This window comes from Nicotiana tomentosiformis, chromosome 5, assembly GCF_000390325.3.
Source record: "Nicotiana tomentosiformis chromosome 5, ASM39032v3, whole genome shotgun sequence".
Taxonomy (NCBI): Eukaryota; Viridiplantae; Streptophyta; class Magnoliopsida; order Solanales; family Solanaceae; genus Nicotiana; species Nicotiana tomentosiformis.
This window is the reverse complement of record NC_090816.1, coordinates 40981776-40996729: the sequence shown is the minus strand read 5'-3', so window position 1 is coordinate 40996729 and position 14954 is coordinate 40981776. Positions and strand designations below refer to the sequence as shown.

At 39.7% G+C, this 14954-nt stretch overlaps 2 protein-coding genes across 2 annotated transcripts; one reads left to right on the top strand and one right to left on the bottom strand.

Annotated features, from left to right (window-relative positions):
* Positions 1 to 7479: 7479 nt before the first annotated feature.
* On the top strand, positions 7480 to 9036 carry LOC104113517 (leucine-rich repeat extensin-like protein 3). Its single transcript, XM_009623706.4, has 3 exons — positions 7480 to 7613; positions 7837 to 8580; positions 8793 to 9036. Exons 1-3 carry the CDS (start codon positions 7520 to 7522, stop codon positions 8822 to 8824), a joined length of 870 nt encoding a protein of 289 aa, XP_009622001.1. The 5' UTR covers positions 7480 to 7519; the 3' UTR covers positions 8825 to 9036.
* An 852-nt stretch (positions 9037 to 9888) lies between these two features.
* LOC104113516 (rhomboid-like protein 14, mitochondrial) lies at positions 9889 to 13269 on the bottom strand. The gene is made up of 2 exons (XM_009623705.4): positions 12787 to 13269; positions 9889 to 11034 (listed from the first exon to the last, which is right to left on the bottom strand). The coding sequence occupies exons 1-2, from the start codon at positions 13003 to 13005 to the stop codon at positions 10258 to 10260; spliced, it is 996 nt and encodes a 331-aa protein (XP_009622000.1). The 5' UTR covers positions 13006 to 13269; the 3' UTR covers positions 9889 to 10257.
* Positions 13270 to 14954: the final 1685 nt, after the last annotated feature.

Genomic DNA, 14954 nt, shown 5'->3' with positions numbered 1-14954 from the left:
GTAGCCAATTTCGAACAAGTAAGGTTGCACCCTCGGATCAACTTTGCACATCTATGTCATATGGTAGTCAAACTTCTCTATCGTGTAAGCTTTAGCCAAAGCGAAGAAGATATCCTTCAATTGTTTGTGATGTTTCTTGAATGTGCGCTTGACATTCCGCCACAAGTGAAACATGCAAATACAATGTGAAACTTTTGGGTACACAGCTTTTGTGACATTGAAGATGTTTTCATTTCTATCTGAAACTATACACATCCCTTCCCTAACACCAAAAGTACCATTTATCTGGACGAAGAACCACTCACAAGTTTTATTATTCTCTGAATCTACAATTGCATATGCAAGTGGAAGGATTTTCTTGTCTATACAAAGTAAATATTAAGATTCAGACAATTATACAAATCTTATACACAGTTATACACGAATATACAACTTTATACATACTGCAAATCTTATAAAAACAGCAGCTCTGAAATCATATACACGTTTATACATGAAACTACAACATTATACAAATTGCAGAAACAAAGTAGATGCAGTCAACTCACCAGCTCTATCCTGTGTGCGAGCAGTCAATATGATACCCTTATATGCTGCTTTAAGAAAACTTCCGTCAACAACCATTTTCGGCCTGCAATGCTCCCAACCCCTGATAGATACATATAGAAAAACATATGCGTAAAGAAAGCATCCATCTTCTGATTTGTGCAACTTTAAAACCGTTCCTGGATTTATATGCTCCAACATATACAAATACCTCGGCAACTCCTTATATGAATCGCTCGGATTCCCTCTTATTATTGCCATTGCTATCTCTTTAGCTCTCCATGCTTTTATGTAGCTCACTTCAACCCCGTGTTATTTTTGTATGTCCTCTATTATATCATTTGGGGTGTAAACCTTTTTTGGATTAACATACTTGTCCTTGACTATACTAGAAATTACACCCGAAGTAGCTTGACGTTGTGCTAAGTATCTTTCACCATAGCCGCATGTGTGATTATTATTATAACTTCTCACCTTGAATATATTTGCCTTATAAACGGCAGAAGATTTGAAACTCCAAGCACAATTGTCATCCACACACATAAGGTGATACCTAGGATTAAAGATCATTCAACCTCTAAATACACTTGTATACAAAAATATAACTAGATATATACTAATTTTAATACCTCTATATAAATATATATACTACTTTATACATATTTATACATATATATAGCAGAATATACAACTATTGCCATACGTTGTTGCGCTTGATCTCTTCACCTTGAATTGGAACCTCTCGCGTATAGCCAAGTTTTTTATCACACTGGCAACTGTCTCTCTATCTTTATAAACTTGATCCTCCTCAACCAATTCGTTTAACATATTATCTATTATACCATAATCGGTATTTTCAATAAATTCGATATCAGGCATAATCTCAATGCTATAAATTGTGGATGCATCTTCAATATCATTTACACATTTGCCTTTATCTATACAACTGGAACTTGTAGGAACCAAACAATTATCATAAATCTCTTTCACAGTTACATACAACGAGTACTTAGTGAAATCCAACTTTTTCTTCTTTAATTCAATATACACCCGAACACCAGTATCGTTGTAAATCAGGATCGATGGCAAACCATCCTTTGGGAGAAACTTAATCTTTAATGTATATAACTCATAATCAACTCTAATCTCTTTCGAAATTGCTTCAACTAAATTGTTGTAGCTGAATGTAGACTTGATTATTATACAATCGCTGACGAAATTGATAAATTTATTGTCATCCCATTCACCGCTATGAAGAACGTAAACTGGATAAAGGTCCATCGAACAAAAAGCTGAAATTAAAATTGCAGCAAAAATGAAAATTGCGTTGACTGCAGCAAAACAAATTCACTTTTCGTGTTTGATTTGCTGTTAATTCGAGATTTCGAGATGAAGAAGAATTTCTAGATTTTTTGTAGTTGCATTGAGGGTAAAATCGCGTTTTTGTAGATTTGGTGAAGAAGAATGGAAAGAATGAGAGAAAAGCCCGCTGAAAGAGAGAAAATTCCGCTTCTGAATCCCCAAAAATGGAAATAACGCCTCTTTTTCGGATATGGACCTATTATTTTTGGGCTACTCGGTTGTAAATTGAAATATGGCTATAAAATTAAAAAGTAGGGAGCCCAATTATTTTTATGTGAAATTATCCCTCTTTTATATGTGTGTGCAAATTAACGATTTTAATTTATTATTATATTCTGTAGTAGTAGTCTAAATTTGTATGCATTATCCGTTGTTGCATATCTAAATGATTGTGTTTACTTATATACATGGTATAATGTGTATTTAAATGTGATTTTAAGGAGATATAAAATTAAATTGCGTGTCATATAAATTGCATAATAATGGAATAATTTTTATACAATGTATAATAATGATATAATGTGTATTGAAAATGTGAATCAAAATATATAAATTTAAAATACATATTATATAAGTTTAAAATGCATGTCGTATAAATAGTATAATAGTGAAATAATTTTTATACAATATATAATAATGATATAAGGTGTATTTAAATGTGAATTAAAATATATAAATTTAAAATACATATGATATAAGTCAAAAGTACCAAATCAAATAATGCAAAAATACACAGTATATATATATATACTTGGAAAGTGTAGAAAAGAGGGGAAGACTCCTTCGAGAATGGGGATATATAGAAAAGAGGGAGAGGGGGAGGGGGGGGGGGGGTATCTTTGAGAGAATCGAGTGAGGAATCTAAACATATTCCTTAAAAGTGAGATACTAATCCCACAATTTGTGGAGTCCGTTTATTGCTTAATCTACACATAAAAATTTGAAGCCTGCTATACATGTAAAAAAATGGCTATTTATGGAATAAACAAAAAGTAATGTTATTAATAAAAATATTATTAAATAAAAGATTATCCGTGTAAAAATCTCAAACTAGAGATAAAGCCTAATTAACCACAAAATAGGGTCCCTTAATACTCGAAAGAGAGGCGACCTAATCCCACTTCCAAAAGTGCCAATGTGCATTCATAAAAGAAGTACCGAAATTAATAAAGGAAAAATTCCACGACTAATTACATAGGTGGTCTACCTTTTCCTTTGAGTTAATATGCTATTGAGCTCTTGTTGCTACTATATTGATCTTAAATTCCTAGTTGATTTATGAGCAGTTGGTTCTTGTTCTTTATGTCTTCATGCTGCTGTTTAAAGTGCTTTATCCGGTTCTAGGGATATCAACCCGCTCTACAACATCATTGTAAAAGAATAATGGGGAGAGTTTGATATGCTTTTATATTTTTCCTATCCTTAAGGGATAAATTTTTATAGTAAGTGGATCTCAACAAATCATATCATCAAGGATAAAATGGGATGCTATGATTTTATAATTTTCCGTACTAAAAAGAAAGAGTGTCAGTAACATAAATTAATTTACAGAGAATGCTACACACATTGCTTCAGGTGGTATTATCTAATTCTATCACTTTACCGAAATCTATTTTTAAAATTTTACGTAAACACGATACCACTTGAAAAATAATGTAAGTAAACATCAGTCTTGAATAAAAGTAGCTTTATTAAAACATAGCATATTCAGACCCGTCTACAAGCTTAATTGTGGCAATATTAGCACTGTTCGCATAAAATTTTACATATGCTACTATTGTTTAGGTTGGACAATGAATGTGGCCCTTGATAATCAACTAAAGTTAAAAAGCTAGTTGTCACAACTCGCACTTTGGAGCTGTGATTTCGGCCAAGAACTGGTGAGAAAAGGCCCTTCTGATGGTCTGACGTAGAGCAGTCTACTCGGGTAACTTGGGCTTTTTAATTTTAAGCATATATAAGGGGGTATAGGTGATGAAAGCTCCGACCTGCCTCCCCCATACGTGCTGCCACCGAGCCGTATCGAACGAGCTGCCTTGGGGGCAACCTCAAGGGCCTGCCTAGATGACTCAAAGGAGTGTCAAAGGTATCCACACGAGTTTGGGAACTCGTATGGACGGCGCGACGCCTTCGGGCCAGCGTTGGGCATCAAAGTGGTGCTGGAGGCTCGATGTGTGGAACGGCCAGCCCCGCGGGCTGCCGAATGTTGGAACGAAACCTCCGTGCCGATTGGATACTTGATGCACCTGTCATAGGGGCATCATATGTCGACTTGTGAGCATGGCTTGGGTTCAACCATGCAAGCAAGGGTCCGTTGGCCTAAAGGTGTAGGTTTGGGCGACACTGCACTACTTCGGAATGGAAGCGTGCTGCACGAGGGCTATGTATGGGCATGGCACGAAAGACGCGCATGACAATGGCCAAGGGCTAAAGGTTGCCTTAGTTAGGCGAGGCACGAGCTAGTCGCGGATGCACTAGGCGAGTGTCGAGCTTGAGGATTGGGCTGTGCACGCGGGAGCGATGCTCAGTCTTGGGCTAAGGACAAGGCATGTCCTAAGCCAATCCCCCCAGGGCGCGCATGGATAGTGATCCTAAGATGAAGCGCCACGACATGTCTAGGGCCAAGGGCCTAGGCATCTTACGGGCGGCACAAGTTGGGGCGAGCCTACGGGTGAGTCCCACCAACAGGCACAGGATCGTGCTTGGGAATCCTGGGAAAGGAGACAGGCTGGCCCGCAGCGAGGAGAGCTGCGGGCGCCGCACGGGCGAGCAGGTGCCGCTACCCAATGTAAGGATTTGGGCCCGTGATACTTGGTATCAGAGCTGATTAAGGCCATACTATGCCATGGCACAACGTCAAGGCAAAGGGTGGATATGGCGAGTGCATTTTGGATGATTACGTCAAAGCAGAGATTGATGTTCATATGCCACCAAAGATCGAGAACCCGATACTGATGGTCGACGAAAGAAATGGGTGATTCCATTGTCTTTCGTGAGTCTAAGGTGCTACTGAATGAGGTGATATGCCGATGAGTCGGATGGCCAAGAGAAAGCCATGTTTGCCAGGTCGTGCAACCATATTGCGAAGAGTGGAAGCCATGGATTATAAACTTGGGCATGATCATAGCGGAGATCTTGCCAAGGATGCGTGCGACACATCAAGTTGAGTGTCTTTCCTTCGGGAGAAGACCTTTGAGCTGCCTAAGGGCATTGACAAGGTGAGGAACGGATTTGAGGGTATAACGAAGCTTCTGAACTGGGCGGATTTCCAAGTTAGAAGGTGTCATTCTGGAAAGAGGTACGTCGAATGATCGGGGACCGTGAGTGTCTAGGTGCGAGGCACACCGAACCGGGAAGCCGTGCTAGTAGGGCCAAGAAGGCGCGTGTCTATAGGGCGAGTATTGAAGTACTACCGAGAGCATTGGCTACTTGCTGAGGAAGTGACAGTTGGAAAACAAAGAGCTTTGTTCGGGAATGCGGGGATGCTATAACTTTGGGAATGTAGTACTCACCAAAGGTCGTCCCAAGTGCTGGTCGAATGCCAAGTGGGACGACAGAGCTAAGATGTATCCTCCACATTGAGTGTGGGAGGATCCCGCCTATGCAAGAGGCATATGGGCGAAGTCGTGGGTCTGGAAGCGAACACATCTTCAAGGTAGTGAGGGCAAGGAAAGCTACGGGAGCGGAATGCTACGTGAGCTATGCCAAGAGGGCGTCTTAATGCTACGGGAGCGAAAGGCTACGGGAGCCATGCCAAAGAGGGCATCTTAAGGCTACGGGAGCGAAAGGCTACGGGAGCGACGTCAAAAGAGCACATTGATGTGGTAACCTGTGAAGGAAAGCTTCAAACGGACATGACGGCCGTGAGGGTCATGGTGTGATTGACTAGTGTGGGTCAATCACAAAGTTAGACACCAGAGGGTGCAAGTGCGGAGGCACTTTCCAAGTGAACACCGAATGGAGGTGAAGTGCAGAGGCACGCTTGGAAGATACTTGGGGGAGAAGTGCATGGGGCACAACTCCTTTTGAGAAAGGACTTCGAGGAAGTCCAACCCACAAGACAAAGGGAGCTTGAATGGGCATACCTGAGGGGGCAGACTCCGGGATGTCTTAAGCCATGATGTGTCATCGGGGACGATGACATTATGAGTGTGGGAGGATGTCACAACCCGCACTTTGGAGTTGTGATTTCGGCCAAGAACTGGTGAGAAAAGGCCCTTCTGATCGCCTGACGTAGAGCAGTCTACTCGGGCAACTTGGGCTTTTTAATTTTAAGCATATATAAGGGGGTATAGGTGATGAAAGCTCCGACCTGCCTCCCCCATACGTGCTGCCACCGAGCCGTATCGAACGAGCTGCCTTGGGGGCAACCTCAAGGGCCTGCCTAGATGACTCAAAGGAGTGTCAAAGGTATCCACACGAGTTTGGGAACTCGTATGGACGGCGCGACGCCTTCGGGCGTTGGGCATCAAAGTGGTGCTGGAGGCTCGATGTGTGGAACGGCCAGCCCCGCGGGCTGCCGAATGTTGGAACGAGACCTCCGTGCCGATTGGATACTTGATGCACTTGTCATAGGGGCATCATGTGTCGACTTGTGAGCATGGCTTGGGTTCAACCATGCAAGCAAGGGTCCGTTGGCCTAAAGGTGCAGGTGTGGGCGACACTGCACTACTTCAGAATGGAAGCGTGCTGCAAGAGGGCTATGTATGGGCATGGCACGATAGACGCGCATGACAATGGCCAAGGGCTAAAGGTTGCCTTACTTAGGCGAGGCACGAGCGAGTCGCGGATGCACTAGGCGAGTGTCGAGCTTGAGGATTGGGCTGTGCACGCGGGAGCGATGCTCAGTCTTGGGCTAAGGACAAGGCATGTCCTAAGCCAATCCCCCAGGGCGCGCATGGATAGTGATCCTAAGATGAAGCGCCACGACATGTCTAGGGCCAAGGGCCTAGGCATCTTACGGGCGGCACAAGTTGGGGCGAGCCTACAGGCAAGTCCCACCAACAGGCACAGGATCGTGCTTGGGAATCCTGGGAAAGGAGACAGGCTGGCCCGCAGCGAGGGGAGCTGCGGACGCCGCACGGGCGAGCAGGTGCCGCTACCCAATGTAAGGATTTGGGCCCGTGACATAGTGCTTATATTGTTTCGACGTTGATTTCCTATGCTGTATAAGTATAAAATAAAGGGTTAGACAAGAAAGCTTAATCATTTATGTGAGCAGAGAGACTAAAATTTGAGAGAGAACACGTGAAGTAGTTGGCACGCAAAAGATAGATTCCAAAAGCAACCAATGTTTTCTTCTTTTTGCTTAGTTTCCTGACATCCCAAGAAAACATATATTCTGGCTTGAAAAGCAAAATATAGTTAAAGAGAAGAACAAACAGAAGAAAGTCCTCATTTTTATGAGTTTGCTACGCTAGTTAAGTAACAGCTCAGCTTCTTTCTGGAATCAGAAGTTTACTGTTTTATGACTTTTACCTGTTGCTCTCACTTTAGGGACCCCACTTCCCCTCTTTTTATTCTCAAGTCTGAATGCTAGCAGCACTCTGTATTTTCCTGACAAATCAAGGAGCTAGACTTAGCAGCAGCGAGAGCATATTCATTATTCAACATGGCCATGGATTCAAGTAGTAGTACTATGAAATATTACATTCTTGCCTTACACACATTTCAATTGCTAGCCTCAAGCCCCTTTGGTCTATGTGGTAAGTGTGCATATAATTTGAAGTCCACTGCACCACCCTTTCAATATATCATTGTTGTTATATTCACAAAATCTAGACGTTGTTAGTTCTGAGTTTAATTCCATCTGCATTTCTTTTTCGCACGCATACACATACAAGGTCCGAGTTCTGCTAAACTTGTGATAACCCATAGTTGAATCCGTCACTGATACTCATACGCCTTTGTTTTTGCCAAAAAATGCAGATAGAGCCGGGATAAATCCTGGCCTTGGACTGCACAGGAAATTAAGACAGCTGCAAGTTGAATCAACCAGTCCAGAGAATGGAATATACACTTCCCCTCCTCTGCTTTCAGGAGCTGTACCACCACCAAGTCCACAAATTAACTCTCCTCCTTCAAAAACCGCACCACCAACTCCAGGGAACTCTCCTAATCCATATGGGATATTCACTCCTTCTCCTCCTACTCCTTCAGGAACTATGCCACCACCTTTACTTTCCACTTCTCCGCCACCACCATCTCCTACTCCTTCAGGGGCAATGCCACCGCCATTACTTTCCACTTCTCCACAGCCACCATCTCCTCCTACTCCTTCAGGGGCTATACCACCACCTTTACTTTCCATTTCCCCGCCACCACCATATCCAAATGCACAAAGTCCACAGCATAATGCACCTAAGCAGCCACCACCGAATAGTCACTCATCGCCAACGCCACCACCACCAGCTCCTAATAAGAAACCTGAGAATGCAGTTTGGTGCGTGGCTAAGCCGACAGTACCAGCAGACTTGATTCAGCAGGCACTGGACTATGCTTGTGGTTCTGGGGCTGGTTGTGATGCCATACAGCCCAATGGGGCGTGCTACCAGCCGGCTACGTTGCTTTCTCATGCTTCTTACGCTTTCAACAGCTACTGGCAGAAGAAAAAACAGGGCGGAGGGACTTGTGACTTTGGAGGAACTGCTATGCTTGTCACTGCTGATCCAAGTAAGACTCTCAACTACCTTAAAAGCTCTACTCTATGAGAATACATTACAAATAACAGTTACCTCAACGATTATAGTTTCGCATTAATAGGCAAGAAGGGTTGGAAGTGCCTCCATTGACAGCGTGGCCTTGGCATGATCTAACTTATATACACTGGCAGTGTACCTTTAGTCCTGTGACATATCGTTGACTTTATCTGAACATTTTGACAGGTTATGATCAGTGCCGTTTCACCTGCAACTGATTGTGGAAGACAACATTTGAGATTGAGAGGACTCCAAGACTGGATAGGCAGATATTTGCATATGTTATTTTACTACGAAGGACTGGTGTGACCTCATAGGATTCTTGTCTGTTTTTTCTTTTTTGCTTCTTCATTTAAAAGAACTAGATCGTGATGTACTACTACTTCACAATTGAATGGGACATAATAGACGACCTTTAAATTTTTGTCAACTTTTGTCAATAAAGAAAGATGAAGCAAAAGCCTTTATCAAATAGTCCAATATCCAAAGTAGATACTCCCCAAGTGTAGAATGCCAATTCACTCATACCCCAGTTCCAACAGCTATGATTTTGCTCACCATAGCTTAGTCCGGTACATTAGCATCCAAAGTGGAAAATTCTGCTACTATACCATTAGTAAAATAGGTGTCTATTTCCTCTAACAAGGAAAGAGGATGATATGCATTCGTCCAACACATTGACAACTAGATGATCTGTGTGAAGCCGACCTATGGATAGAAAGAAAGATGCAGGAGAGGCAAATGAAAGAAGAAATCAAAATTTGCTTCGGGAGTGTGTTCCTTTACGACATTCAAAACTCAAAAGCTTTGTACGAACTTATGTGAGCAATGTTAACTGTGGATTCCAAAAGGCTATTTACTTCCCCTAACTTCAGTAACCTAACCCAGAAATTAAGCATAAGGCATGTGAAGCACCCATTGCTGAAAGCACATCGTGCTTTTGCAGTCCATAAGTTGATCTAAGTCAATGAAGTCATCTACGGGAGACATATTTGATAAGAGGTTTTGTCCATACTGGTATTCAAAAGAAAAAGGAATGGCTTTCACTTGCAGTGTGGGGAAGAAGTGAACTCTGCATATATGCGAATTCAATTAAGAAAACAAACTGCAACAGGAGCTTCAGTTGCATAAATATTTTACTTAAATTGCGATAGATTTCAAACCTTAAAAAAACTCTATTGGCAAGGTTAATTAAACTGGTCAAATACAGGACACATGACATCCTGGCGGTTTGCCACGATCAAGAAGACAAGAGATGACAAAACTTGGATGAGCAACTACGTAAAATGGAAGCTAGCAGAAAATTTCACTTCTTAAGGACATAACAGAAGGTTACCGTACATACATTACGTAATGCGGGAAGGAGCCCTTCGGATTCATGACAATATAAAAGTAACACAATGTGCCAATATATTCCGTCCATGGAACAACTTGCATGCTTCTCAAATCTACTCTCTTCCACATCCTTAACGGAGACACGCCTCCTGTACCAAACAGTATTAGGTAAGTACTGCTTTTTTGATTACTATTAAGCACAGTGATTATCCGCAAGATACCCTTGATGGCATTTCCAGGCCTCTACTACCCTACTTCAATGTGACTATTTCTAAGTTATAATAACGTCTATGACCATTTGAGCCAATCTCTCTTGTCATCTACCAAATCTTTGAATTCTCCGACGCCGTAATTCTTCCAATGATAGGTCTTGAATCTCATCTGTTGAACTAAGAGATAACAGCCCGTCGTCAGTTCGACTTGTGCCACACATTTCACAAACACTTAACCAGCCTGAATTATCAAATGTACATGCTTCGCATCTCCACAATTGAGATGTATTTCTTGTCTGTCTCCCACCAACGGTTCCTCTACCAGAAATTCTTGGTTGGCTTCGAAATAAGCACTTCACAAACCTTAAAGGCCAGTTCAGTGCATGGGTAAGACCCCTGATGATGTTCCCTAGTGGATTGGCACCCGAATACGATGCTTTTAAACGCAAAAACAGAAGGCCAGCAAGTATTCCACCAAGGTGGCCAAGAAATGAGACACCAGGGACAAACATTTGTATGAGAATGAGTTCTGCCCAGGCAGCGTAACGAGTAGGAACAAGCAGCCCATGCACATATGTATATTCATCTGATTGTGCATTGAGAATAACCTTCATGGCAAAGAGGACACCAGAAAAACCCACAGCATATTCCTTGTAGTAGGGTCTCTCATAGTCAAAGAACAAAAGAAGCGATTTTGCAAGCAATAGTGTAATGCCTTGGGACATAGCAACTAAGGCTGCAACGGTCGATGCAAACTCTGCACTTCCCATTGATGTCTCCAATTGTATCCCTTTCCACAGAAGTGAGAGCATATTGTAGACTAGGTGAGATTCGTTCACGTGGTATAATGCTGACAGGAAGAATCGTTTCAGGTCCTTGTACTGCATAACAAAGGTAAAATGTTTATCAGGTGAAGACGATATAATAGTTTGACACATGGCCTTCCAAACACCCTGACATACAGCTCAAGACAAGAGTTTGCAGTTATATGATTCACCAATAATACGGCAAAGCAGCAACATCAAATGCAATGGCAAAATGAATTTAGAAGCGCGAACATATCAAGTCCACGTGGCATGTATGTCCAAAAGTAGTATAGTATGAACAAATTCACAAAGTCTATACTTGATGCAAAATTCGTATTTTATTTCAGAAAATACCATAATAACGAAGCCAATGAAAGCATGCAAATTCCTGTACTAGCAAAAAAGTTACAATCTTTTATCAACACAGTCATTTATATCTTCTAAAAACTATATCAATAAAATGTGCAGCTTGCGAGCAAAAACTTATAACCTCAGACACACTTATCAGTTATAAAGAAGGATTGGCATGTCTTTCAGACTTTCAGTAATATTAGGGTCCATTACTTTTAAAATTTAGTTGTTCAAGCGAAGCCATTAATTTTCAGATATATTAAAACACAACCCTGATAGAGAAATCTGCATTTAGAAGGAATATAACACACTAATTAAAGAAAATATCTAGACCCTATAAGCTTATCTTTCAAAGAGAGGAAAGACATCGGAATCTTTTACTACACCTATCAAAACAACTCAGAGAAGCTTGTTCTTCCTAATAAGACAGTTTTCACAAAATATTCACAGCATAAAGAAACAAATTTAAGAGGAACAATAAAGTTACACTTTCAGCAGAATATGTTGAGTCAGGTAGTAAAAAGAGATACCCATTAATAAAAGATATTGGAATCTTGTTGCTATAAAAGAGAAACTCAAAACTAAACAAAGAATTCCAAGTTCATCACATGATAGAAAGCCAACAGCTGAACAAAAATAATTCACATGCCACATTACAGATTAGAGATGATGGTTATCTAAGGTTAGATTTAATGTGTTTAAGTTCAAATCCAAGGCTGTATATAATTCCCTATAACCTGTTCCACGTCTACACCATCTTCTCCCCTTTCCCACTCCAGCATGTATTTGTTGGATAAGTAATATGGCGGAGATGTGAGTAATCAAGAAGTCTACAGTAAAATTTAAAAAAAATTGAGCAATTCATTGGCAGCATATTTCTTGGATATGTAACACGGGGAAAATGTGAGTTGGAATGAAGTCCTCAGCAAAATATGAGAGGATCATCAAATGGTCGGCAGAGCTACTCCATCAGTGTACTTGGGGCTCTAAGAATCTTCACTTCAATAGCATCATAGAATGAACTACTGAAGCCAAAACTGAAAACAAATTGCCTATATTGATAGCCATTTACTGGTACACATCCATTCGCTGCTTTAACAGACTTTTAGTTTAATTCAAGAAATCTATCCTATGGTGAATGGTTGTATTGTAAATATGCAGTTACGAAAATAAGCTGATCGAAGTAATATTGCTATACCATTTAACACGATTTCAGGCCTTGAGATTATTTCAATATTGAACCCTGGAATCGTGAGAGTACCAAATTCAGCAGGTGTCAGAATCTATACATCGTGTTATCACTTAGCACAGCGGTGTTTCAACCAAACCAATGTACTTTACCATAGTTAAGTAATAAATAAGGTAAAAATGGACATTAGTTAACCATACTTAGGTGATAAAAGAGTATGTGAAACACATCTAAGTTAAAATCCTAAATCGGCTACAAAAAAATTGAAGGCGATGATAGGATTATACCTTAAGGATGAGGTGAGAATTAAACCAGACTTCAGTGATGGTAGGGAGAAAAGGATCAAGAAAACTGGGCCTTAAGTATATAATTGTATTAGCCGCAAGAAGTCCTGCTGTAACCGGCGGTTTCCTCTCCAGCCTGCAGTATTCGCTTACTGTATGCAGCGCTAATAGAGGTAGCATCCCACGTGATACTGAACCCCACCTGCCCCTTCCTCTTTCCATTGCTAATTTGTGTATTTTTTTTGAATCTGTAGGAACAAGAGAATTGATCCGAATTTGTACCGTTTTACTTTCTTTAAATTGTCACCGAGCGGTGGGAATTTGAATGAATTATGATTTCTGTTTACGAATCTTCGTCAACAAGAAAAGAGTATTCCAGATACTTCGTTTGCCTTCCTGTATCCAAAAAGGGGGCTATTCGGAATTGATGGGTCGATGACGTACCCAAGATTAGACCCGAGAAATTCAGTATTCGTGGTTAACGTTTGTTACCAAAAAGAATTTAATCTCTGTTTTCTTTTCTGATTTTCGGTTTTTTGAAAAAGAAAAATTCAACTGCTTTTTAAACAAACACTAGGGGTGAGTATTTGGATAATTCGGATTGGATATGAAAATTATAAAAATTTTAATTTTCAGATTCAAAAAATTATAACTTAAAATTCAATCCAAATAAATTCTAATTGAATCAATCTTTTTAAATTCGATTGTGAATTAATTGGTTTGATTATTTCGGAGTTTTAGTTTTAAGTGTATAGGTTAGTTTCACCTTCTTCTTACAAATTCGGATGGATAGTAAATAATGAGAAAATCTTGCTTGTCACAAACCATGCCAGATTACCTGAATTTTTGGCCAACTCTTGATAGATTGCCAAAATTTTGACAATAAATCCTAATAAAGCGCCAAAACTAGACGAGAGATATGTAAAAACTTTATTACCAAGTTTTGCTTTAAAATTAGTCTAAATCAACTACAAATTTGGTATATAACCTTTTAGTACCAATCCCAATAAATTTAATGGTTAAGTTCAACCTAAACCTCAAAGATCAGTAAACCCATTTTAACTTCTTCAACAAGTTTTTTAAGTTCAACAAAACTCAAAATGATGTTCTTTAATTTTCTCAAATCAAACCAGTTCAAATTATTAAGGATAGATGATATTAGTTTAAGGGAATATTACCCACTCATTTTCAACCATAAATAAGCAAATAAGTCTTCGATATTTTGCCGCACATATTTTATTATTTTTAATATAATTTATTAGAAAAAGGAGGAGGAAGGAGGAGAAGAAGAACCGAGAATGGAGACGAATAAGGAGATATTCTAAAACAATTTCTTAACATGGTCAAAAATTCAAAAATCAACCTTTAAGAAAGTTCTCCTGTAAAAATTCTTGAATGAGAAAATATCTTTAAGACCCTGTATTTTTATTAGGTGGCTAATATGGTATAGTGATAAATATAATAGGATATTGGTCTTAGCATTGACCATATGCACTTATGTCTAATGAGTAGAGCTAAGTAAAAGGTATAAAAAATTCTAAGTTTTTGAATATTCAAAAATTAAATGTCCAAAATCCAGAATCCAAAAGTTTAAAATATAGATTTTGTTATAAATATATTATATTATGGATGTTCATTTAGTACTCAATTGGAAATAAGTCTTATGAAGAAGCTTATCCTTTCGGTACTCCGTTATAGATAAATATTACTCATGGTAGAAGATTATCTATATCTGGCACAACAGCTTAGAGTAGCAGCTTACAAGCAGCTTACACAGCAGCTTGCAGTAGCAGCTTACACAACAACTTTCTTTCTTCTATAAATAGAGGAGAATTCAGTCCATTATGTACATAAGTTTGAAGTTTGAATAATAAATCAGTTTCTCTCTATACTTGTCTTTACTTTACTGTCTTTATTTTATAATATGTTATCAGCACGAGACTCTGCCATCTCGAGAAAATATTTTGAAAGTATCAGATGTATGAACTTTCTTTTTCTAAATAATGTCAAATCTTTCTAAACTTAAGTTTGTAGCTCTGAATATATCAGGCAAAAGCTACATGTCTTGGGCGCTTGATGCCGAAATTTATCTTGATGCGATGGGTCTGACAGACACCATCAACAATAAAAATCAGGCATCAAACCAAGACCGTGCCAAAGCAATGATATTC

Coding starts and splice junctions, on each gene's coding strand:
- LOC104113516 (XM_009623705.4), bottom strand. CDS start 13,005: ATGGAAAGAGGAAGGGGCAGGTGGGGTTCAGTATCACGTGGGATGCTA. Junction 11,035..12,786: donor ATTCTCACCTCATCCTTAAG/GTATAATCCTAT, acceptor TTTGTTATGCAG/TACAAGGACCTGAAACGATT.
- LOC104113517 (XM_009623706.4), top strand. CDS start 7,520: ATGGCCATGGATTCAAGTAGTAGTACTATGAAATATTACATTCTTGCC. Junction 7,614..7,836: donor AAGCCCCTTTGGTCTATGTG/GTAAGTGTGCAT, acceptor CAAAAAATGCAG/ATAGAGCCGGGATAAATCCT. Junction 8,581..8,792: donor GCTTGTCACTGCTGATCCAA/GTAAGACTCTCA, acceptor ACATTTTGACAG/GTTATGATCAGTGCCGTTTC.